General features: G+C 37.1%; 1 protein-coding gene across 1 annotated transcript; it reads right to left on the reverse strand.

The window, feature by feature from the left end:
- Positions 1-1975: 1975 nt before the first annotated feature.
- LOC309857497 (ankyrin repeat domain-containing protein 26-like) lies at positions 1976-25156 on the reverse strand. Its single transcript, XM_082750169.1, has 5 exons — positions 24974-25156; positions 23914-24128; positions 22483-22648; positions 9072-9117; positions 1976-2213 (listed from the first exon to the last, which is right to left on the reverse strand). The coding sequence occupies exons 1-5, from the start codon at positions 25073-25075 to the stop codon at positions 2074-2076; spliced, it is 669 nt and encodes a 222-aa protein (XP_082606295.1). The 5' UTR covers positions 25076-25156; the 3' UTR covers positions 1976-2073.
- Positions 25157-25775: the final 619 nt, after the last annotated feature.

Raw genomic sequence — 25775 nt, forward strand, 5'->3', positions numbered from 1 at the left:
TTTCAAGATGTCTCCAAAGGCAAAGGAAACAAAAGTGAAAATGAACTTTTGGAACTTCTTCCTTATGATTTTAATAACATTTTCTTTTGTATAACTTACTTTACTGTAAAAATATAGTATGGAATACATATAACACAAAACACAGGTTAAGTAACTGTTTTTGTACATGTAAGTTTCCTGGTCAACAGCAGATTATTAGTACTCAAGTGCTTGGGGAGTCAAAAGTTATTCACATATTTCTGACTGCAAACGGTCGGTGACCTTAACCCCTGCATTATTCAAGGGTCAACTGTATTAGAATTAATTATCTGATTGTCAAGGTGGTACAGTAGTTATGCAGAATGTACTGACTTGTAGGATATAAATGCTATGGTAATCAGACATAATTTAACAATTGTCTTGCAAATGGTTCTGGGGTAAAAGTTCCTTTTTTTTTCTTCTAATCTTAAGACTGTTCTATAAAAGTAAAAAATAAACAGAAAAGGTGAAAAGCCTTAGGCAAATCTTATTTAACGTGAGGGAAGAGCTATGAATCAGTATTTATTTATTTATCTATTTTTTAAATTTTTTAAAAGATTTTATTTATTTATTTGACAGAGAGAGAGAGATCACCAGTAGGCAGAGAGATAGATGGAGAGAGAGATGGAAGCAGGCTCCCCGCTGAGCAGAGCGCCTGATGTGGGGTTCGATCCCAGGATCATGGTCCCATGATCTTAGCTGAAGGCAGAAGCCCAACCCACTGAGCCACCCAAGCAACCCAGAATCAGTATTTAAAATTAAATTTATACATAGGTATTATGGCACTATAAAAATTAGAATACGTGTAAACATTGACATTAAACTTAGCAGCAATATATCAAAGTAATGTCTGTCTAAATCTCTACGTTCATATGGAGTAATAACAATTGGAAAATACCAAGAAGTTATCAATTAACATGACTGAAGTATTCATGAAAACTTGGTTGGTTGGGTGCTGTTTAGAAAGCTTGTATTTATCAAAACCACAATGAGATATCACCTCACACCAGTCAGAATGGCTAAAATCAACAAGTCAGGAAATGACAGATGCTGGCGAGGATGTGGAGAAAGGGGAACCCTCCTACACTGTTGGTGGGAATGCAAGGTGGTGCAGCCACTCTGGAAAACAGCATGGAGGTTCCTCAGAATGTTGAAAATAGAACTGCCCTATGACCCAGCAATTGCACTATTGGGTATTTACCCTAAAGATACAAATGTAGTGATCCAAAGGGGCACATGCACCCGAATGTTTATAGCAGCAATGTCCACAATAGCCAAACTATGGAAAGAACCTAGATGTCCATCAACAGATGAATGGATCAAGAAGATGTGGTATATATACACAATGGAATACTATGCAGCCATCAAAAGAAATGAAATCTTGCCATTTGCGACAACATGGATGGAACTAGAGCGTATCATGCTTAGCGAAATAAGTCAAGCAGAGAAAGACAACTATCATATGATCTCCCTGATATGAGGAAGTGGTGATGCAACATGGGGGCTTAAGTGGGTAGGAGAAGAATAAATGAAACAAGATGGGATTGGGAGGGAGACAAACCATAAGTGACTCTTAATCTCACAAAACAAACTGAGGGTTGCTGGGGGGAGGGGGTTTGGGAGAAGGGGGTGGGATTATGGACATTGGGGAGGGTATGTGCTTTGGTGAGTGCTGTGAAGTGTGTAAACCTGGTGATTCACAGACCTGTACCCCTGGGGATAAAAATATATGTTTATAAAAAATAAAAAATTTAAAAAAATGCAGAAATGTAAGCAACCAATTGAAAAGTGTCTCCCAAAAAAAAAAAAAAGAAAGCTTGTATTTGGGCAGCCTGGAGCATGTAAAACCCATAATGCTGATTTCCACATAAAAAATCTGCTTAAAAGTTAATTAGCTGCTGAGAAACATAGCTTAAAATATTATATAAACTTTCATTACACACATGGTCCAGAAATATTTTCCTTTATTAAAGATTTTTGCATATCATACATTTAATAGGAAACAATTAAAATGTTGTGTAAACATCCAGTAAATAAATTTTTACTATTTATCTTTCAGATGCTATACTTTTGCTTCAGAAACTCTGAGTACTCTCTGTATGCTTTCGTTAAGTCGTCACAATCTGTATGTCTTTCAAAAGTAGATTCTAAAGAGGTGGCCTCACCAGGTAAGCCTAATTCAAATTCAGTAGCAGCTGAAAAGAAAAAGAATTACAGTCTTTATCTATAATAATTCATTTTTAATTAAAAGTCACTAAAAAAACAAAGTTGAAGCCTAATGAGTGTTATGAAGAATGAAAAATGTCTAATACAACTACAATATAAAATACAAGATCACTTTTATTTTTATTTTCTCCTGCGTACTTTTTTTCATAATTTTTTCAGCATAACAGTATTTATTTTTTTAAAAAGATTTTATTTATTTATTTGACAGAGAGAAATCACAAGTAGGCAGAGAAGCAGGCAGAGAGAGAGAGAGGAGGAAGCAGGCTCCTTGCTGAGCAGAGAGCCCGATGCGGGACTCAATCCCAGGACCCTGAGATCATGACCTGAGCCGAAGTTCCCAGCTTAACCTACTGAGCCACCCAAGGTGCCCAAGTATTCATTGTTTTTGCACCACATCCAGTGCTCCATGCAATCTGTGCCCTCTCCAATACCCACCACCTGGTTCCCCCAACCTCCCAACCCCAACCCTTCAAAACCCTCGGATAGTTTTTCAAAGTCCATAGTCTATCATGGTTCACCTCCCCTCCCAATTTCCCTCAACTCTCTTCTCCTCTCCATCTCCCCTTGTCCTCCATGCTATTTGTTATGCTCCACAAATAAGTGAAACCATATGATAATTGACTCTCTCTGCTTGACTTATTTCACTCAGCATAATCTCTTCCAGTCCCGTCCATGTTGCTACAAAAGTTGGGTATTCATCTTTTCTGATGGAGGCATAATACTGCATAGTGTATATGGACCACATCTTCTTTATCCATTCTTCCGTTGAAAGGCATCTTGGTTCTTTCCACAGTTTGGCGACCGTGGCCATTGCTGCTAGAAACATTGGTGCACAGATGGCCCTTCTTTTCACGACATCTGTATCTTTGGGGTAAATACCCAGCAGTGCAATTGCAGGGTCATTTTTTAATTGCAGGGTTATTTTTAATTTGAGGAATCTCCACACTGTTCTCCAAAATGACTGCACCAACTTGCATTCCCACCAGCAGTGTAGGAGGGTTCCCCTTTCTCCACATCCCCTCCAACACATGTTGTTTCCTCTCTAGTTAATTTTGGCCATTCTAACTGGTGTAAGGTGGTATCTCAATGTGGTTTTAATTTGAATCTCCCTGATGGCTAGTGATGATGAACATTTTTTCATGTGTCTGATAGTGATTTGTATGTCTTCATTGCAGAAGTGTCTGTTCATATCTTCTGCCCATTTTTTCATATGATTGTTTTGTGTGTGTTGAGTTTGAGTTCTTTATAGATCCTGGATATCAACTTTTTGTCTGTACGTTCATTTGCAAATATGTTCTTCCATTCCGAGAACCCTGTTTTGTTGAGTGTTTCCTTTGCTGTGCAGAATCTTTTGATCTTGACGAAGTCCCAAAACTTCATCTCCACTTTTGTTTCCTTTGCCCTTGGAGACTTATCTTGAAAGAAGTTTCTGTGGCTGATATTGAAGAGGTTTCTGCGTATGTTCTCCTCTAGGAATTCTGATGTATTCCTGTCTCACGTTGGGGTCTTTTATCCTTTTTAAGTTTATTTTTGTGTACGGTGTAAGAGAATGGTCGAGTTTCATTCTTCTACATATTGCTTCCCAGGTTCCCCAGCACCATTTATTGAAGAGACTGTCTTCTTCCCACTGGATACTTTTTCATTCTTTGTCGAAGATTATTTGACCAAAGAATTGAGGGTCCATATCTGGGCTCTCTACTCTGTTCCACTGGTCTATGTGTCTGTTTTTATGCCAGTACCATGCTGTCTTGGTGATCACAGCTTTGTAGTAAAGCTTGAAATCAGGTAATGTGATGCCCCCAGTTTTATTTTTGTTTTTCAACATTTCCTTAGCGATTCAGGGTCTTTTCTGATTCCATACAAATTTTCGGATTATTTGCTCCAGCTCTTTGAAAAATACTGGTGGAATTTTGATCGGAATGGCATTACAAGTATAGATTGGTCTAGGCAGTATAGACATTTTAACAATGTTTATTCTTCTGATCCAAGAGCATGGAATGGTCTTCCATCTTTTTATGTCTTCTTCGAGTTCTTTCAGGAGTCTTCTGTAGTTCCTCGAGTACAGATCCTTTACCTCTTTGCTTAGGTTTATTCCCAGGTATCTTATGGTTCTTGGTGCTATAGTAAATGGAATCGATTCTCTAATTTTTCTTCCTGTATTTTCATTGTTAGTGTATAAGAAAGCCACTGATTTCTGTACATTGACTTTGTATCCTGCCACATTGCTGAATTGTTGTATGAGTTCAAGTAGTTTGGGGGTGGTGCCTTTTGGGTGTTCCATATAAAGAGTCTTGTCATTTGCAAAGAGAGAGAGAGTTTGACTTCTTCATTGCCAATTTGGATGCATTTTTTTTTCTCTTTCTTGTCCGATTGCTGTTGCTAGGACTTCTAATACTATGTTGAACATGAGAGGTGAGAGTGGGCATCCTTGTTGTGTTCCTGATCTCAAAGGGAAGGCTGCAAGCTTTTTCCCATTGAGGATGATATTTGCTGTGGGTCTTTCATAGGTAGATTTGATGAAGTTCAGGAATGTTCCCTCTATCCCTATACTTTGAAGCATTTTAATCAGGAACGGATGCTGGATTTTGTCAAATGCTTTTTCTGCATCAATTGGGAGGACCTTGTGGTTCTTCTCTTTTCTCTTATTAATTTGTTCTATCACATTGATTGATTTGAGAATGTTGAACCATCCTTGTAGCCGAGGTATGAGTCCCACCTGGTCATGGTGGATAATCTTTTTAATGTGCTGTTGGATCCTTGTTGAGAATGTTGTTGAGAAATTCTCCTTTTTGGTAGGGTCTTTGCCTGGTTTGGGGATCAAGGTAATGCTGGCTTCATAGAAAGAGTCTGGAAATTTCCCTTCTGCTTCAATTTTTTCAAACAGCTTCAGAAGAATAGGTGTTATTTCTTCTTTGAAAGTTTGGTAGAATTCCCCAGGGAATCTGTCAGGTCCTGGGATCTTGTTTTTTGGGAGGTTTTTGATCACTGCTTCAATCTCATTACTAGATATTGGTCTGTTCAGGTTCTCAATTTCTTCCTGGTTCAATTTTGGGAGTTTATATTTTTCTAGGAATGCATCCATTTCATCTAGGTTGCTTAGGTTATTGGCATATAACTGTTGCTAATAACTTCTGAAGATTGTTTCCACTTTCTTGGTATTCATTGTGATCTCTCCCTTTTCATTCATAATTTTATGAATTTGAGCTTTCTCTCTTTTATTTTGGATTACTGTGGCCAGTGGTTTATTGATCTTATTGACTCTTTCAAAAAAACAGCTTCTAGTTTCATTGATACTTTCTACTGCATCTCTGGTTTCTACCTCAGTGATTTTAGCTCTAATCTTGATGATTTCCCTTCTTTTGTGTGGAGTTGGTTTAATTTGTTGTTGATTCTCCAGTTCTTTGAGGTGTAGAGACAGCTGCTGTGTTCTGGATTTTTCAATTTTTTTGAGGGAGGCTTGGATGGCTATGTATTTCCCCCTTAGGACCTCCTTTGCTGTATCCCATAGGTTTTGGAGTGAAGTGTCTTCATTCTCATTGGTTTCCATGAATTGTTTCAGTTCTTCTTTGATCTCCTAGTTGATCCAAGCATTCTTAAGCAAGGTGGTCTTTAGCTTCCAGGTGTTTGAGTTCCTTCGGAACTTTTCCTTGTGATTGAGCTCCAGTTTCAAAGCATTGTGATCTGAGAATGTTCAGGGAATCATCTCAGTCTTTTGGTATCGGTTGAATCCTGATTTGTGACCCAGTATGTGGTTTATTCTGGAGAAGGTTCCATGTGCACTTGAGTAGAATGTGTATTCTGTTGTTTTAGGGTGGAATGTTTTGTATATATCTATGAGGTCTATCTGGTCCAATGTGTCATTCAATGCTCTTTTTTCTTTAATGATTTTCCACTTTGATGATCTATTTCTGAGAGAGGCATGTTAAGATCTCCTACGATTAGTGTATTCATATCAATGACTATCTTGATTAACAGTTTTCTTATGTAATTGGCTGCTCTCGTGTTGGGGACATAGATATTTCCAATTGTTAGATCATCTTGGTGGATACTCCATTTAGAATGATGTAGTGTCCCTCTGTATCTCTGACTACAGTCTTTAGTTTAAAATCTAATTTGTCTTATATGAGAATCACTACCCCGGCCTTCTTTTGAGGCCCATTGGCATGTAAGATGCCTCTCCATCCCTTCATTTTCAGTCTGGGTGTATCTTTAGGTTCAAAATGGGTCTCTTGTAGACAACATATGGATGGGTCCTGTTGTTTTATCCAATCTGCAACCCTGTGTCATTTTATGGGTGCATTTAGGCCATTCACATTGAGAGTGATTATTCATAGATACATTTTTATTGACATTGTGTTACCTTTGAAGCCTTTCTTTCTGTAGATTGTCTCTATATTTCTGTTCAATGCTATTCTTAGGTTCATTCTGCTTTTACAGAACCCCCTTAATATTTCCTGCAGTGTTGGCTTGGTGGTTGCATAGTCTTTTAAGACTTGCCGGTCTTGGAAACTCTTTATCTCTCCATCCATTTTGAATGTCACTCTTGCTGGATAAAGTATACTTGGCTGCATGTTCTTCTCACTTAGTGCCCTGAATATATCTTTCCAGCCCTTTCTGGCTTGCCAGGTCTCTGTGGACAGGTCTGACATTTTCTGATGGGCTTTCCTTTGTACGTAAGGAGCCTTTTTGACCTAGCGGCTTTCTAGAGATTATATCTACATTTATGATTCCTCTATTTGACTATCAGGTGCCTTGATGTTTTTCTGGAATCTATAGTCGGGTAGAGACCGTTCAGCCTCTAGTACATGAATGCTGGTTCCATTAGCATGATTGGGAAAATTTTGATGAAGAACTTGTTCCACTATATCTTCCAGAATTCTTTCTTTCTCCTCCCCTTCAGGGATTCCAATAATTCTGACATTGAAATGTTTCATGGCATCCTTTATTTCCCTGATTCTGTTTTCATAGCTTCTAAGCTGTTTGTTCCAGGCTTCCTCCTGACTCTTTCTCTAAGTTTGTCCTCCAGATCACTAATTCTGTCTTCTGTCTCAGTTACCCTAGCTTTAGAGAGAATTTAGATTAGATTGGAACTCATTGAGAGCATTGTGAAGCTCATTCCTTGTAGCTTTCAGCTCTTCCCTAACATTGAAAACATGATCTCTCTTTGCTTTCAATTCAGCCCTAATCGGTTCCATTTGATCATTCATGGCTTTCTCCAACCTAACTATGCCTGGATAATTGTTAGCCTGAATTCTCTTTCTGACATATTGTCTATGTTGATAGCTGTTAGCTCTATTGCAAAAGGCTCATCCTCTGTATTTTTCTTCTGTTGGGCATTCCTCCTCCTAGTCATCTTGGTGAGAGATGGCTGAATGGATGTAGCTGGATGTATTGACCGTGGTGCAGTCAAGGTGCACCCGGGAACGCTTCTGAGCAATCAGGATTCCCTACCCAAATGAGAGAAAAAAGAAAAGAAAAGAAAAGAAAGAGAGAGAAAGAGAGACAGGGAAGAAAGGGAAGATAAAAGAGAAGGTTCAGCCCAAATGGGCCCCAAGGTAAGATTGATGAAGTATACAAACAAAAACAGATAAACAAAAAGACTGCCCACTAGCGTCTTCTGCTCCGGTAGAGATCCAGATGTGTATAATTCTGATATAGGCTGATTTTGTGGGTGATTGGAGTTCTTTGGAAGGTAATCAGCTCACTTTAGGATACAGGTTGAAAGGGCGCCTACTCCTACTTCCCAGCCATCCTGCTTACCTCATTCATCTATTCTTATCTCTGTGGTCAAGTATGGCAGGGCCCATTTGATTTTTATGGTCACGACCAGCAGAAAAGTCTCCTGTCTTTAGGAAGAGAGGGGAACCTTCCAGACCAACAAGCCACCTGATTGCTTCTACAAGATCACTTTTAAATATATTTTGCTCATGGTTGCCCACTGAGGTAATAGCTATTGTGGATAAATATCAGAGCTTCTGTTTTTCTCATTACAAGATGATAACAGAGCAGATCATATAGGACAGACTGAAAAATCAAGCAGGCAAGTTTCAGCGTTGAACATAAGAACTCACAGAAGGAAAATCCTAGTTTTCTATCAATATTGTCTGCTTTTTGGTGGAGGGAATATGTAAGCTGATACCTGAAGGACAGGGAAGAAGCATGTAGGTAGAGGGAAGATGCATATACAAAGAATGTACACAGAGAGTGAGAAAGAACACTTGTGGAACTGCAAGTAGTTGATGCTGAAGAGGTGGGAGAGCAAAGCCGCAGAGTAGGGTAAATGTTAGAAATAGAGAAGGCTGAAAAATCTGGCAAGAACCAAACTGATTTGGGTGTTTTTATTCCATGTATGGAGCTTGGAATTTTACCCAATGGCAAATGATAAATCAATGACAAAATCAATGACTGAAGATTTAAATGTCATCTGTCAAGTGACAGCTATTTGAACTATAATTGCTTAACTATTACCTAAGACAAGACTTCTTTTTTTTGGGGGGGAGGATGTTTATATCATTAGCAGAAACAAGGATTTGAGAAAGCCCACATATTTAGGTTTACAGTTCCAGAGGGATGGCCAAAGTGAAGGAAGATTACAGCTTGAAATAACAGATAAATAGGCATTTGGAGATTTTTTTTAAGTCTGAAACAATGACTAAATGAGGAATAAATATATATCTCATTATGTTTATGTTTTACATTTTATTAGATATATATTAAAAATTTTAACATAGTACCATTATCCAAACAATAAAAAACAATGCCATTTAGTATTCATAGTTTACTTCAGAAATCAATGACCACCTTAATTCAGAAATTTGGCAACATACCTTCCTTTGCTGCTCTAGTTAGAGTTTCGTCAAACTCCTGCAGCGCCTGAAATTAGTCAAATATTATTTATAATGTTCAAGTTAAACAAGAGACTTTACTGTAGGAATTATATATATCTTATGAAATGTGAACTTAAAATAACACTATTATGTCCTCCATGTTGTTATGCTCCACAAATAAGTGAAACCATATGATAATGGACTCTCAAGAGGAAAAGGGAGTTGAGGGAAATTGGAAGGGGAGATGAACCATGAGAGACTATGGACTCTGAAAAACAATGACAGTTTTGAAGGGGCTGGGGGTGGTAGGTTGGGGGAGCCAGGTGGTGGGTATTATGGAGGGCATGGATTGCATGGAGCACTGGGTATGGTGAATAAACAATGAATTCTGTTACACTGAAAAGAAATTAATTAAAAAAAATTTAATATAAAAAAAAACCACTACTAGAGACTAAGTTAGGGATTGCTTAAATAGAAAGATAATCACATAAATAAAATAAACCCCTACGTTTTTTAATCTTAGGTAACAGAAGAAATACAGGTAATGCTATTTAGATAAATCTGATAAAAAGTACAATTAATACTGGTCTATTAAATATACAAAATTTCTGGAAGTGGAGGAATATGGCAGAGGCGTAGGGGACCATAGTTTTGTCCAGTCCCTGGAATTCAGCTAGAGTTTTCAAATCATTCTGAACACCTGTGAACTCAACCTGAGATCTAAGAAAAGAACTGTTATAATTCTACAAATAGAAAAGTGACCATGTTCTGCAAGGTAGGAGGTGTGGCATGGAGAAGTGAATCCAAGGTGATACATGGGAAGATAAACTGTTGGTGGGGTGGGGTGCATAAACCGCTTATCAGAAAGTGATATAGCAGTGGCATGCAAACTGAAACTTTTATAAGTCTAATCTGATGAGAGACATCCCTGTTTGAAAAGCACTCAGGTGGAGAAGTAGGTCGGAATCCTTGGTAGAACTGCCTGATCTCAGGATCCCTGGGGTCACAGAAAGAATGGGGTGCCTGAGTATGGGAGAGTTCCCAGGTGTTTTAGCAGGGAAGCCAGATGCAATCAAAGAGCAGAGGAGGGGGCTTTCAGCTCAGTGTTGCCATTAACCACAAACCACATCCCGTTGGGTAACTGCTCTTAGGGTAAGGGCCCAACACACAGAAAAGCCAGGGCAAGACCTCCCTCCCTTCCCCTGTAGGAGCAGCATGAAGGCTTGCCACAGGAGACTGAAAAAGTTTGGAAACTCCAAAGGGGGTAGCATGGCTGAGATAAAAATGTTCAAAGGTTGAGCATGCAGAGAGTGAATACAGAAATCAGGGAGACAAGAGTGATTGACAGATTTTCTGTGAGGGCACCCTGAAGAGTGGAGTGTGCCCACTTTCAGCTCTAGGGCTGGACACTGGGAGGCTCACATTTTCATTCTAATCCTCTCAAGTGGTGTGGAAAACCATCAGAGAACAAAAGCCACAAAGAGGAATCAGGAAGCCCTTACTTAGCCTGCCCCCTGGCAAGGGCAGTGCAATACCACCAGGGTGAAGACCTCCAAGAATCAGCTAAAGTTCAAAGGCTCCTCCCCCAGAAAATCAGCAAGAACTTAGCGCTAGGATCAACTTTAACCAATCATAGAGAACTCCAAAACTCTAGTGCTGGGGGAAAATACTATATAGGACTCATGGCTCCTTAATCTTTCTAGTTTAATTTTCTTTTTTTTTTTTTTCCATTTCAACTAATTTCTCATTTTATCAACTCGGGTTTTTAAATTTTTTTATTTCAATTTTTATAGTTACATTCTATCCTTTCATAGTGTTTAACTTTATTTTTGATTATATATATTTTTTTCTTTCTTTACAATTTTGGGATGTAGTTTCCTCCAGCAAACAGACTAAAATATACACAGAATCTAGTGTATTGTTCTGTTCTCATCACCTGATTATATTCTCTCTCTTTTTTAATTTTTATTTTATTTATTTATTTATTTTGGTTTCTGGTCTCTTCTGATTGGTAAAATTTTATTTCTCTGGGGTTGTTGTTATTTTAGTATTTTGTTCTCTCGTTTTCTGTTCTTCTCTAGACAGAATGACTAGATGGAAAAACTCACCTGAAATAAGAGAACAGGAGGTACTACTGACTGTCAGGGACCTAATCAGTATGGATATAAGTAAGATGACAGAATTAGAACATGGAATAACAACTATGAAAATACTAGCTGGGCTTGAACAAAGCACAAAAGACACTGGAGAATCCCTTTCTGCAGAAATAAAAGAACAAAAATATTACCAAGCTGAAATCAAAAGGTTATTAAGGAGATGCAATAAAAAAAATGGAGGCTCTGCCTCCAGAAACAGTATGGAGTTTCCTCAAGAAGTTAAAAATATGACCCAGTAATTGTACTGCAAGGTATTTACCCCAAAGATGCAAACATACTGATCTGAAGGGGCACCTGGACACCAATGTTTATAGAAGCAATCTCCACAATAGCTAAACTGTGGAAAGAACCCAAATGTCCATCAACAGAGGAATGGATAAAGAAGATGTGGTGTATATATAAATACAATGGAATATTACAAAGCCATCAAAAAGGATGAATTCTTACAATTTACATTGATGTAGATGGAAATGTAGGTCACTATACTGAGAGAAATAAGTCAATAACAGAAAGACAATTATCTTATTGTTTCATACATATGGGGAATATAAGAAACAGTGCATAGAATCATAAGGGAAGGGAGGGAACACTAAATAGAAGAAATCAAAGAGGGAGACAAATCATGAGAGTCTCAACTATAGGAAAATAAAACAGATGTTTGCTGAAGAGGAGGTAGGATGGGGTAGGTAATTGGGTGATGGGCATGAAAGAGGGCAGGTGATGTGTAAAGCACTGGGTATTATATACAACTGATGGTTAACTGAACATTATATCTGAAACTGATATATCATGTATCAGCTAACTGAATAGAAATTTTAAAAATTCATCACATACATAATGGGTAATGGTGAAATAAAACACTTCTTATCTTTTATAGACTTACTGAGCTATAATTAACTAATAAATATTAACTATTTCAAATTTAAAAAATTGGAGGCTCTAACGGGTAGGATAAACGAAACAGAAAGAACTAGTGAGATAGAAAACAAAATGATGAAGAATAAAGAAGTTGATAAAAAAAAAAGATAGATAAACAATTACTGGATCACGAGGGGAGAATTCAAGAAATAAGTGACACCATAAACCAAAACAATATTAGAATAACTGGGATCCCAGAAGAGGAGGAAAGGAGGTGTGGCAGAAGGTATATCAGAGAAATTATAGCAGAGAACCTCCATAATCCAGGGAAGGAAAAAGGCATTCAAATCCAGGAGGCACAGAGAACCCCCTTCAACATCAATAAGAATAGGCCAACACTTCGACATATAGTAGTGAAGCTTGCAAATTTCAGAGACAAAGAGAAAATCCAGAAAGCAGCTCAGGACATGCCAGAAAAGACTGGCAAGGTATAGTCAGGGTGCTAAACCAGAACAATATGCAGCCAAGAATACTTTATTCAGCAAGGTTCTCATTCAAAATAGAAGGAAAGATAAAGAGTTGCCAGGACAAACAGAAACTAAAAAAACTGTGACCACCAAACCAGCCCTGCAAGAAATAGTAATGGGGATCCTTTAAGCAAAGCGAGAGCCTCAAAGTGAGATACACTAGAAAGGAAACAATCTACAGAAACAATGACATTACAGGTAATACAATGGCAACTCAATTCATATCTTTCGATAATACCCTGAAAATTAATGGGCCACATTCCCCAATCAAAAGACATAGGGTATCAGATTGGATAAAAAAAGCAAGACCCATCAATATGCTATCTGCGAGAGATTCATTTTAGACCCAAGGACACCTCCAGATTGAAAGCGAGGGGGTGGAAAACAATTTACCATGCTAGTTGACATCAAAAGAAAGCCAGGGTGGCAATCCTTCTATCAGATAAATTAGATTTTAAGCCGAAGGACATCATAAGAGATTTGGAAAGACACTATCATAATTAAAGGATCTCTCCAAAAAGAAGATCTAACGATTGTCAAGAGTTTTTGCTCCTAACATAGGAGCAGCCAATTACATAAGCCAACTAATAACAAAATTAAAGAAACACATCGAGCATGATTCAATAAATAGGGGACTTCTACACCTCACTCACTGCAATGGACAGGTCATCTAAGCAGAAGATAAACAAGGACACAAGGGGTTTGAATGACACATTGGACCAGATGGACTTCACAGATAAATTCAGAGCACTCTATCCCAAAGCCACAGAATACATATTCTCCAGTGCACAGGGAACTTTCTTTAGTAGAGATCACATATTGGGTCACAAATCAGGTCTCAACCAGTACCAAAAGTTTGGGATCATTCCCTGCATATTTCCAGAACACAGTCGCTTCAAGCTTGACTCAATCACAAGAGGAAATTTGGGAAGAACTCAAATACACAGAGGTTAAAGTGCATCCGACTAAAGAATGAATGGGTCAACCAGGAAGTTAAAGAACAAGTAAAAGAATTCATGGAACAAAGGAATTTGAAAACACAACCATTCAAAATCTTTGGGATGCAGCCAAGGAAGTCCTGACGAGGGAAGTATAGAGCAATACAAGCCTTCTCAAGAAATAAGAAAGGTCATAAATATACAACCTAACCTTCCCCCTAAAGGACCTGGAGAAACAACAGCAAAGAAAGCCTAAATCCCGCAGGAGAGGCGAATTAATAATAACCAGAGCAGAAATCAATGAAAAAGAAACGGAAAGTACAGTAGAACACAGCAACACTAGGAGCTGGCTCTTTGAAAGAATAGGATCAATAAACCCCTGCCCAGACTTTTCAAAAAGAAAAGAGAAAGTACCCAAATTAACAAAATCACAAATGAAAGAAGAGAGATCACAACCAACACCAAGGAAACACAATTTTGAGAACGTATAATGAACAACTATTTGCCAACAAATTAGGCAATCTGGAAGAAAGAGTAACAGAAAAACCTGAACAGACCCATAACCAGCAAGGAAACTGAAGCAGTCATCAAAAATCTCCCAACAAAGAAAACTCCAGGGACAGATGGCTTCCCTGGAGAGTTCGACCAAACATTTAAAGAGGAATGAACACCTATTCTTCTGAAGCTGTCTCAAAAAATAAAAATGGACAGAAAACTTCTAAACTCTATGAGGCCAGCATTACCTTGATCCCAAAACCACACAAAGACCCCACCAAAAATGAGAATTACAAACCAATACTGCTGATGAACACAGATGCAAAAATTCTCACCAAGATACTAGCCAACAGGATCCAACAGTACATTAAAAGGATTATTCACCATGAATAAGTGGGATTTGTTCCTGGTCTGCAAGGGTGGTTCAACATCCACAACTCAATCAATGTGACACAATATGTTAATAAAAGAAAGAACAAGAACCATATGATACTCTCAATAGTGGCAGAAAAACCACGTGACAAAGTACAGCATCCCTTCTTGATTAAAACTCTTCATGGTGCAGGGATAGAGGGAACATACCTCAACATCATAAAGCCATCTACAAATAGCCCACAGCGAGTATTGTTTTTCAATGGGGAAAAACTGAGAGCTTCACTCCTAAGGTCAGGAACACGGCATAAATGGCTACTCTCACCACTGTTGTTCAGCATAGTACTAGAGGCCCTAGCCTCAGCAATCATACAACAAAAAGAAATAAAGGCATCTGGATCAGCAAGAAGTCAAACTCTCACTCTTTGCAGATGATGTGATACTCTATGTAGAAAACCCAAAAGACTCCACCCTAAAATTGTTAGAAGTCCTACAGGAATTCAGCAAAGTGGCAGGATATAAAATTAATGCACAGAAATCAGTTATATTTCTATACACCAACAATGAGATAGAAGAAAGAGAAATTAAGCAGTCAAAGCCATTTACAATTGCACCAAAAACCATTAAGATACCTAGGAATAAACCCAACCAAAGAGGCAAGGGATCGGTACTTGCCTCTTCGATAAACTATCAAACACTCACGAGAGAAACCGAGGAAGACACAAAGAAATGGAAAAACCTTCCATGCTCATGGATTGGAAGAACAAATTCTGTTAAAATGTCTATGCTTCCCAGAGCAATCTATACGTTCAACACAATCCCTATCAGAATACCATCAGCATTTTTTTCAGAACTGGTACAAATAATCCTAAGATTTGTATGGAACCAGGAAACACGTCAAATAGCCAAAGGAATGTCAAAAAAGGAAACCAAAGCTGGTGGCATCACAATTCCGGACTTCAAGCTCTATGACAAAGCTGTCATCATCAAGACAGTATGGTATAGGCACAAAAACAGACACACAGGTCAATGGAACAGAATAGAGAGCCCAGAAATGGACCCTCAACTCTATGGTCAACTAATCTGTGACAAAGCAGGAAAGAATGTCCAATGGAACAAAAGACAGTCATTCCAACAAATGGTGTTGGGAAAACTGGACAACCACAAGTAGAAGAATGAAACTGGACCATCTTCTTACACCACACACAAAAATAAGATTCAAAATGAATGTAAGACCTACATGTGAGACAGGAGTTGGGGTAAATTGGAAGGGGAGGTGAATCATGAGAGACTATGGACTCTGAAAAACAATCTGAGGGGTTTGAAGTGGCGGGGATGTGGGAGGTTGGGGTAACAGGTGTTGGGTATTATAGAGGGCACGGATTGCATGGAGCACTGGGTGTGGTGGAAAAAATAATGAATACTGTTTTTCTGAAAATAAATAAATTGAAAAAATTAAAAAAAAAATCCTAAAAGAGAACACAGGTTGTATTCTCTCTGACTCTGGCCAAAGCAACTTCTTGCTACAAACATCTCCAAAGGCAAGGGAAACAAAGACTTCATCAAGATAAAAAGGTTTTGCATAGCAAAGGAAGCACCTGACAACATAAAAAGATGACGTACAGAATGGAAAATGATATTTGCAATTGAACATATTAGATAAGGGGCTAGTATCCAAAATCCATAAAGAACTTATCAAACTCAACACCCGAAAAACAAACAATCCAGTCAAGAAATTGGTAGAAGAAATGAACAGACATTTCTCCAAAGAAGACACACAAATGGGCAACAGACATGAAAAAAATGCTCAACATCACTTGGCATCAGGGAAATTAATACAAATTAAAAGCACAATGATATATTATCTCACACCTGTCAGAATGGCTAAAATGAACAAGTCAGGAAACAACAGATGTTGTCAAGCATGCAGAGAAAGCAGAAACCGCTTACACTGTTGGTAGGAATATAAGCTGATACAGCCACTCTGGAAAACAGTATGGTGGATCCTCAAAGAGCTGAAAATAGAGATACCCAACGACACAGCAATTGCACTACTATGGGTTGATCTCAAAGATATAAATATATTGATCCAAAGGGGCACCTGAACACCAATGTTTATGCCAGCAATTTTATTTATTTATTTATTTATTTATTTATTTATTTATTTGAGACAAAATGAGAGATAGAGAGCATGAGTTGGGGAAGAGGCAGAGGGGGAGGAAGTAGCAGACTCCCCACTTAGCAGACAGCCTGAAGTGGGGCTCTATCCCAGGACCAAGGAATCATGAGCTAAGCTGAAGGCAGTCACTTAACCAGGTAAGACACCCAGGCACCGCTTGGTACCCTACATTAGACCACATCTTGGGCATTCAGAGAGAGGATACCTTTCATGTGTAAGAAAATTCTAAATGGGAATACTTATAATATACAGCTGACTCTTGACCAACATGGGTTTGAATGGTGCAGGTCTACTTACACATGGACTTTTTTTGATACTGTATTTTAGTGTATTTTCTCTTATGTTTTTCTCATTAACATTTTTTCTCTAGCTTTATTGTGAGAATATAGTATATAATATATGTAATGTACAAAACCTGTGTTAATGAACTATTTATGTTATAAGTAAGGCTTCCAGTCACCAGTAGGCTATTAGTAGTTTAGTTTTTTAGATTCCATGCAGAAGCGAAATCATATGGTATAGGCCTTTCTCTGCATTATTTCACTTAGCATAATACTAGGTCTATCAATGTTGTCACAAATGGCAAGATCCCATTCTTTTTTATAGCTGAATATATATATATATATATATATCACATCTTCTTTATTCATCTATTCATCTATTGATGGACACTGAGGTTGCTTCCATACTTTGGTTATTGTAAATAATGTTTCAAAAGACATAGGGGTGCATATAACTTTTCAAATTAGTGTTTTCATTTTCTTTGGGTAAATACCCAGTAGTGGAATTACTGAATTGTACTGCATTTCTATTTTTAATTTTTTGAGGAATCATAACATTTTTTGACAATACCATTCTATTCAGGCCTTATAAAATTAATAATCTGACAATATTACTAGACAGCCTTTTAAAACTAATAACTCAATACCACTTGATGGGAAAAACTTTTATTGAAGCAATTTTATAATACCATTAATCAATACTATGTAAAATATAAAATATTTTTATATGACATGACAAGGAATTACCAATGTAATGTTACTATCTTTTCCCCCATAATTTCCTAAATATTTACTTCTGTGACCTTTATTTCCTGGAGAGAACTGTGTTTAGATGTAGAAATAGCTTGAAGTCCACTAATAAGGAGAACGCATTTGCAATTTTATTTATACTTTTCCATTTATCAAAAAATTAGGAGGGTAAGAAAATCATACACAGAAAAACAATGTTCAATGTATCAGCAAATTTTAATTCAAAGAATTATTAACTAGAAGGATTTTCTCATAACTGTTAGTTTTCAAACTATGGCTCATAGAAATCTTAGGGTCCAATGGGACATAGCAGGATTGAGGGACAAGGAAGTCTATAGGTGTAGTCTCCTTTCTCCTTTAGCTAAACAGGTCTACTTGTCTCTGTTTTATATAATACAGTTTAATGCAAAATGGTTCACCTGCCCTTCCAATTTCCCTCAACTCCCTTCTCCTCTCCATCTCCCCTTGTCCTCCATGCTATTTGTTATGCTCCACAAATAAGTGAAACCATATGATAATTGACTCTCTCTGCTTGACTTATTTCACTCAGCATAATCTCTTCCAGTCCCGTCCATGTTGCTACAAAAGTTGGGTATTCATCCTTCTGATGGAGGCATAATACTCCATAGTGTATATGGACCATGTGTTCCTTATCCATTCGTCCATTGAAGGGCATCTTGGTTCTTTCCACAGTTTGGCGACCGTAGCCATTGCTGCTATAAACATTGGGGTGCAGATGGCCCTTCTTTTCACTATATCTCTATCTTTAAGGTAAATACCCAGACTATGGACTCTGAAAATCAATCTGATGGTTTTGAAGGGGCGGGGGGTCGGAGGTTGGGGGAACCAGGTGGTGGGTATTAGAGAGGGCACAGATTTCGTGGAGCATTGGGTGTGGTGCAAAAACAATGAATACTGTTATGCTGAAAATAAATATATATTTTTTTAAAGCTAAGTTCTATTCTTTGGGAAAAAAATTTTTCCCCAGGGCACCTGGGTTGCTCAGTGGTTTAAGCTGCTGCCTTCAGCTCAGGTCATGATCTCAGGGCCCTGGGATTGAGTTCTGCATTGGGCTCTCTGCTCGGCAGGGGGTGTGCTTCCCTTCCTCTCTCTCTGCCTGCCTCTGTGCCTACTTGTGATCTCTCTCTGTCAAATAAATAAATAAAATCTTTAAAAAAAAAATTTTCCCCCAGCAGTATAAAAGTCACTAACTTAGTCAAAGTCCCTAATTTTACATAAGAGACAAAAAGGCTTCAGAAAGATTGTAGTTTGCCTGAGGTCAAAAAACCACCTCATTGCAAGCCAGGCATGTGTTTTAGTTCTTACTGAGCCTAGTGTTTTATGAGAGTTCTTTTCTCATATTCAGGAAAAATACATGCATTTTTAACTAGAACTCAAAGAAAATGAATACATAAACCTTTGTCATGTGGTTCAATAAAGTTAAAGCATTAGGCAGAAAACAGCTTTCTAACCATAATTTTTTACAGTCATGAACAGAAATAAAGGAAGGAAGTTACCTTAACTCCTATTAGTAACAGTCAATATATTCAATTTATAAGCATAAATTTTTTTAAAGATTTTTATTTGACACACAGAGAGAGAAATCACAAGTAGGCAGAGAGGCAGGCAGAGAGAGAGGAAGAAGCAGGCTCCCTGCTGATCAGCGAGCCCAGTGTGGGACTCAATCCCAGGACCTCAGGATCATGATCTCAGGATCATGACCTGAGTCGAAGGCAGAGGATTAACCCACTGAGACACCCAGGTGCCCTATAAGCACAATTTTTTTTAACTTGAAGGGACACAGAACTTGAAGAAGAAAATCTTTAATTGAATGAAAGAACCTGAAACTGAGGAAATTCTTCCTTGAAAGAATTATTCATTTCCTTCAAATAAAACTTGGTTTATCAAAATCAATCAACAAATGAGTTACCTATGTTGTGAGTTATTTATAGCAAAATTTAAAACACTGAACAGATTTCTCTTTGCCATCTAGCTTCTCCATTAGTTCATATGTACAAAAGACACGATTAACTTTAATTATAAATTAAATCCACTCAGAAATTATAGGTAAACCTTCATTTCCATGTGAGAACACTTCTTTACCTTCTTCATGACAGGAAAGGAGATTTACCTAGTGGGTGAATTTGGGAGAAGGCACTAAGCAATGCTATGTGCTTCCAAATCTCTTCTTTGTAAAACTATGCCTGCCATAGTAACATGAATTGAGGTCTGCCTTTCATCTTTGTGGGATGGGCATCAAACATCTGTTCCTTCCATTTACAACTCTGTGTGGAAGTGCCTAATTTGAAATAAAGTATTAGGAAGTTCGCTGTGGCTACATACCTAAGACAGATCCTCCAAGTTGTTACTATGTATTCAAGTCACTAAGCTTGTCTCCAGCTGCCTGACTCCTGTGTTCTCAACTCAGAAAAAGAAGAGCAATGTCATCTGCCACCTACTCCACAATAGTTCCAACAAGAAAAATGATCAGACAATACTTAGAAATGGTTTCTTCTTCCTTGACTTTATACCTAACATTCATTATTCAAAGCAACATACGTTAAAGAGGGAAAAAAGCTGAAAAGAACAATTTAAGAAATAATCAGAAAGTAAGACAAAATGAGGAGATAGAGGAATATGTTCCAAATGAAAGAACAATACAATGCTTCAGAAAAATAACTAATGAAACAGAGATAACTAATATCCCTGATAAAGAGTTCAAAGAAATGGTCATAAAAATGCTCAGCAAACTTTGGAGAATGGATGGATTCAGCGAGAATCTCAACAAAGAGAAAATATAATGAAGAACCAATCAGAGCTGAAAAATACAATAACTGAAAAGAAAAAATACACCAGAGGGAATCAACAGCAGATTAAAAGCTGCAGATGAACAGATCAGTGATCTACGGGACAGGGCAGCAGAAGCCATCCAAGCCAAAAAACAAAAAGACAAGAAAATTTTTAAAATGAGGACAGGTTAAGGGACCTCCTAGGATCAAGCCCCACACCAGGCCCCATGCTCAGGGAGTCTGCTTCTCCCTCTTTCTGTGGCCCTCCCCTCCCATCTGTGTTCTCTCTTGCTTGCTCTCAAAAATAGATTAAAAGAAAGAAAGAAGAAAGAAAGACAAGGCCATAACTAGAAATAAGAAAATTATGAAAGAGTTTTCTTAGTAAATGCAAACATACAATAAAAGTAATAGATCAGTTTTATAAAGTCGGTATGAATGTTAAAAGACAAAAGTAGTAACAACAATTGTATCTACAGTAATTAGTTCAGAGATACACAAAATAAAAAGATGTAAACTAAGACATCAAATACATAAAACAAGGTGGGGTGGAAAAATGTAGTGTTTTTAAAATGTGTTTGAACTTAAGTAACCATCAACTTAAAGACTTCTATATGCATGGGATGTTATATATGAACTTCATTGTGATCACTAAAGAAAGTCCTCAAATTAGGAGGGATGAGAGCAAGACAATAAGTAAACCAAATGAAAAAACAAGATTGAGGCCTCACTTACCATGAGCCTATGCTACTTTTGTCTACATTAGTAAGACCATGAATATACTTTCAAAACCATAAACCTATGTACATTGATTGAAATGGATATTTTAATAACAATGATACACAATGGAAACCAGCTGCTACTTAAAGACTCCCTATTATTCCCATCTTAGTCATCAGTCATTCAAGTGATGCCAAGGTAGATATTTCTGAACTTCATTTTTAAAATTCCAGTTGTGGGGCACCTGGGTGGCTCAGTCAGTTAAGGATCTGATCTTGACTTTGGTTCAGGTCATGATCTCGGGATTGTTGAGACTGAGCCCTGCATCAGGCTCTGCACTGAGTATGCAGCCTGCTTACACTCTGCACCTCACCCCCCACTGCCAGCTTGCATGTACTCTCTCTCACCCTCTCTATCTCTCTAAAAAAAAAAGAGAGAGAGAGAGAAGAAGAATCCTGTATCTGTTTGATTTGATTTAGCGATTTAGAAAATGCTCTACCAATTGCTCAGCAGGACATTTTGTAAAAATTGAAATAGAAGTGTTATAAGTTTTAAAAAATGCTCCAAGTAACACAACAATTAAGGATGTACTCTCAGGTGAGAAAATGACAGCAATTACAACTGAAAAAGAAAAATTAATCTCTTATTTTATTTTATTTTATTCATAAAAAGGACTTATCATAGGCTCTTTTAAATAATAAATATCCATATGTGATTATGTGTTTGGATTCTTATTGTTCACTTATACATAGGGGTGGGAATAATGGGTAATAGCAAACTATACAATTGTTATGAACCATTGCCAACCAGGAAATTAATCAAAGCATCTAAGTATAAATTTCATTAGTGAGCAATAAAAGTTACTTTCTAAAATCGAATTTAGATGTAGGTTTTTAATAAATTTAAAATGTGTCCATTTTGGGGTGCCTGGGTAACTTAGTCAAGTGTCTGACTCTTGTTTTTGGCTCACGTTATGATCTTAGAATTGTAAGACTGGGCCCCATGGAGGGCTCCACACTCAGCAGGAAGTCTGCTTGAGAATCTCACACTCTCTCCCCCTCTTGTACACTCTCTCTCTAAAATAAATAAAATCTTGAAAAAAAATAAAATGTCAGTTTAGTTATATTTATTGATAAAGGTTATAATAGGTATCTCTTGAAAGTAAGAGTTCCAGGATCTAAGAAAAAAATCAAAATTTCTGTCTCATTTCTTTATTAGCACAAATAATTATGACTTTTACTTAGTGTGTATTAGTTAGCTAAACAACTCAGAATTTTACCAAATTAAAAACAAAAATTATATCAGGAATCTGAAACCCAAGGAAAAAAAGGAAAAATAATATAACTAACCTTGGTGATGTAAGTATCGATGTCATTACTTGAACGCCTTGAGTTTGAGGTACCAATCACCATGTTTTCTCTTAGAGAAAAATCTCTATTGAATAGCGAGCTATTATTATTAACATTTATGCCATAAGGCAGATATGGGGCTGGCCTCATATTGACCGCACTAGTCCTGTTCAGATAACAAAACACAATGCTTAGTATTTCATTTCTCCCCGAATCAGTCCTAAATTACTTGCATTTTTTAAGTTTCCATAATAGTAAACAGAATGTGCCATTAAATAGTGTTTTAACATGGTAAATGTGACAGAGAAGACCCACTATGTAAAATTATAGGTTTAAAACTGTTCTAAAGAAGTACATATATTTCTAGGGTTCCTAACTAACAAGTAATTCAAATTAAGGAGGGAGAGAAATGGCTATCAGTGATGTTCATGGACTAACAGGTTATACCTGCTGCCTTCTGGAATGGTTGTACTTAAAAGATTCTTGGGGATGCCATGATACATACTTATACTTAGTAAACAAGTTTAGAGCTGCAAAAATAAACAATCCTGGGGGTCTGGGTGGCTCGGTCAGTTAACCATCTGCCTTCAACTCAGGTCAGGACCCCACAGTCCTTGAATTGAGCCCCACACTGGGCTCCCTGCTTGAGGGAGCTGCTTCTCCCTCACCCTCTGCCTGTTGCTCCCCTCTGCTTGTGCTCACTTGCTCTCTCTCTCTCTGTCAAATAAATATGTAAAATATTTAAAGGAAAATAAAAATTTTAAAAATCCCTCAAAGACATTTTTCAAGCATTGGCTTTCACCACTCTTGTACATTTCACACATTACCTCAGAGAGATTGAGCATTTGGCACTGAGGAAAAATTTAGATGAACAATTGCTAGAGGACAAGTAGATGGCAGGGTTGTGATCAGAAAGAACTGAAACAGCTCCAGAGGCAATTAGGTTATAACACAGATACCAAGGTACTGGGGGTGGAATCTACCATTTCCATCTTGACATTTTGGGTTAAAGATGTACTCTTCCAAAAATAAACTAACATTGATAAATAATTATTAATAAACTCATTTCTATTTAGGGTAATTCTGACAATTTTGTAATAATATGCTGTCTAAATTATAAACCTTCCAACAATTAGTTTAAAGACTAGGAGATCAGATTAACTGAAAATATGCAACGGAAAAAAATAAAATCATTTAAAACCAAAAAAAAAAAAAAAGAGAGAGAGAGAGAGAGAGAGAGAGAGAGAGAAATTCAAACTGACTTGGACAAGCATTTCGACAATAAGTTCATTTACAAACATCATTTTTCAAAATTATACTATCTAGTTGGCTTTCACTTACTACTGATCTCATTAACATGGCTCCATAAAAAGTATGGTTTAGAGGCAAATTAATAAGCTAACTCTACTTTCTATGATTGTTTTAACTTACTTGTTCAGTTCATTTGTCAATGACATTCGATGTGTTACTTCTTCTTGGTAGAGGTGCTTGTATAAGTCCAATTCTGTTTGAGTAGCATCTTGAGAATTTTTCATTTTGGATAATTCAAATTCCAGCTCTTTAATTCTGAGTTCCATTTGACGTCTTCCTGAAGCATAATTTTTTTCTCTTACCTGTGCTAAGCTTTCTTGAAATGCTACTTGCATCTAAAGCAAATCAAAAGCATAGTTTTAAAATTGTTACAACCTGGGTAATTACAGTATATTTCTTTCTTTTAGTTTTGTGTCAATGATTCAGAGAGAAATTTTTAAAGTGAAAAAAAAAAAGCTGAAATGTAAAATATTTATCACTAATGTGAACCTGAATTAAATGTGAATAATGTTCATTCTTACATTAGAGCTCATGCAATCTGATAATTCAAAGAATAATAAAATCATTTAAATTTTTAAAAAGTGAACAATACAACTTAAGAATAAGAGAGGTACCTGGAGTGCCTGGCTGACTCAGTCATCTGAGTGCCTGACGCTTGGTTTCTGCTAGTGTTCTCAGGGTCCTGGGATAAAGCCCTGTGTCCTACTCAGCATGAAATATGCCTGGAATTTTCTCTCTACCTGTCCATCCCCCACTCCTGCTTTCCAAATAAGTAAATAAGATAATTAATATTTTAAAAAAAGGAATAATCCAAGTATGGTACCATTTCTTCTTTTATGTAGGAATGCCCAGAATGGAGCCCAAACAAGCAACTGACTGAGCCACCCATGTACCACATGATCAAAATTTTTAAAGCACAGTTTTTTCTTTTCCTCTCAATCGCCTTGTTTTATACTAACTGGTCTTAAAAAATAAAATGACTTTCTACAGTGAATCATTCTGAAAGATCAATTAGTGTGAATAATAATGAAAACTAAAAATTTTAAAGGGAAGGAACAAATGATTCCAGAAATTTACCAAATTGCTATAAAGGAAGTAGAGGAAAACTCTACACTGCATATAACCAAAATGTAATTTGCAGTTAAATGAATTAAAACATTTTATAGACAAATAAATTAACCTCTAAAAATAGATCAACTTCTTTTAATTTTTCTGCTACGTTCAATCTTGTAGTTTCTTCAAAATCCCGTTTATATTGTTCCATTTCACTATATTTTAACATGTTGACTTCTACACAACTTCTGAGCTTTACTACTTGTTGTTCCAACTTCTTTTTATTCTTTTCTAGCTCTTCACATTTTGTTTGTATTTCTTTCATAGATGATAATTCCTTAAAAAGAACCTGGTTTCTTGCTGTAAGATCATCCACCTGCATGAATAAAATAATACAGTTTGGAAGTAAAGTGAAAAGAGTCTAATGCAAAACTAAGAGCCCAAAATTTTTTCAAAGATTTTAAATATCTGCACCAAATATGGGGCTTGAACTCACACCCCCAAGATCAAGAGTCACATACATTACTGACTGCTCCGGGCAGGTGCTCAAATCTTAAAATAAGTTCATTTTCAACAAAACATTATCTATATTGTAGTACAGTCTTGGAATGCAGAACCTCAAATAACTCAGAAAATGAAGAACAAAATTCAAACCACTAAGAGTTGCTAAAATCGATCTCTGCTGTCATCCTCTTTGCCACACATTTCTATTTAATTGTTATACTTTTATTTTTCTGATTGTTTCAGATTTTTCCTCCATAAGATAACTGTAAGTCACGTCTTAGTAGAAAGTCTCTTAACCCTTCCCTCATCTTAATGCCCCATAATATTTTTAAAAATTTTATATCTGTATTTGAGAGGGAGAGAGAGCAAGACAGCAAGAGCACAAGAGCAGGGAGAGGGAGAAACAGACTCCCCACTGATCAGGA

This window comes from Mustela nivalis (assembly GCF_964662115.1).
Source record: "Mustela nivalis genome assembly, contig: HAP1_SCAFFOLD_781, whole genome shotgun sequence".
Classification (NCBI taxonomy): Eukaryota; Metazoa; Chordata; class Mammalia; order Carnivora; family Mustelidae; genus Mustela; species Mustela nivalis.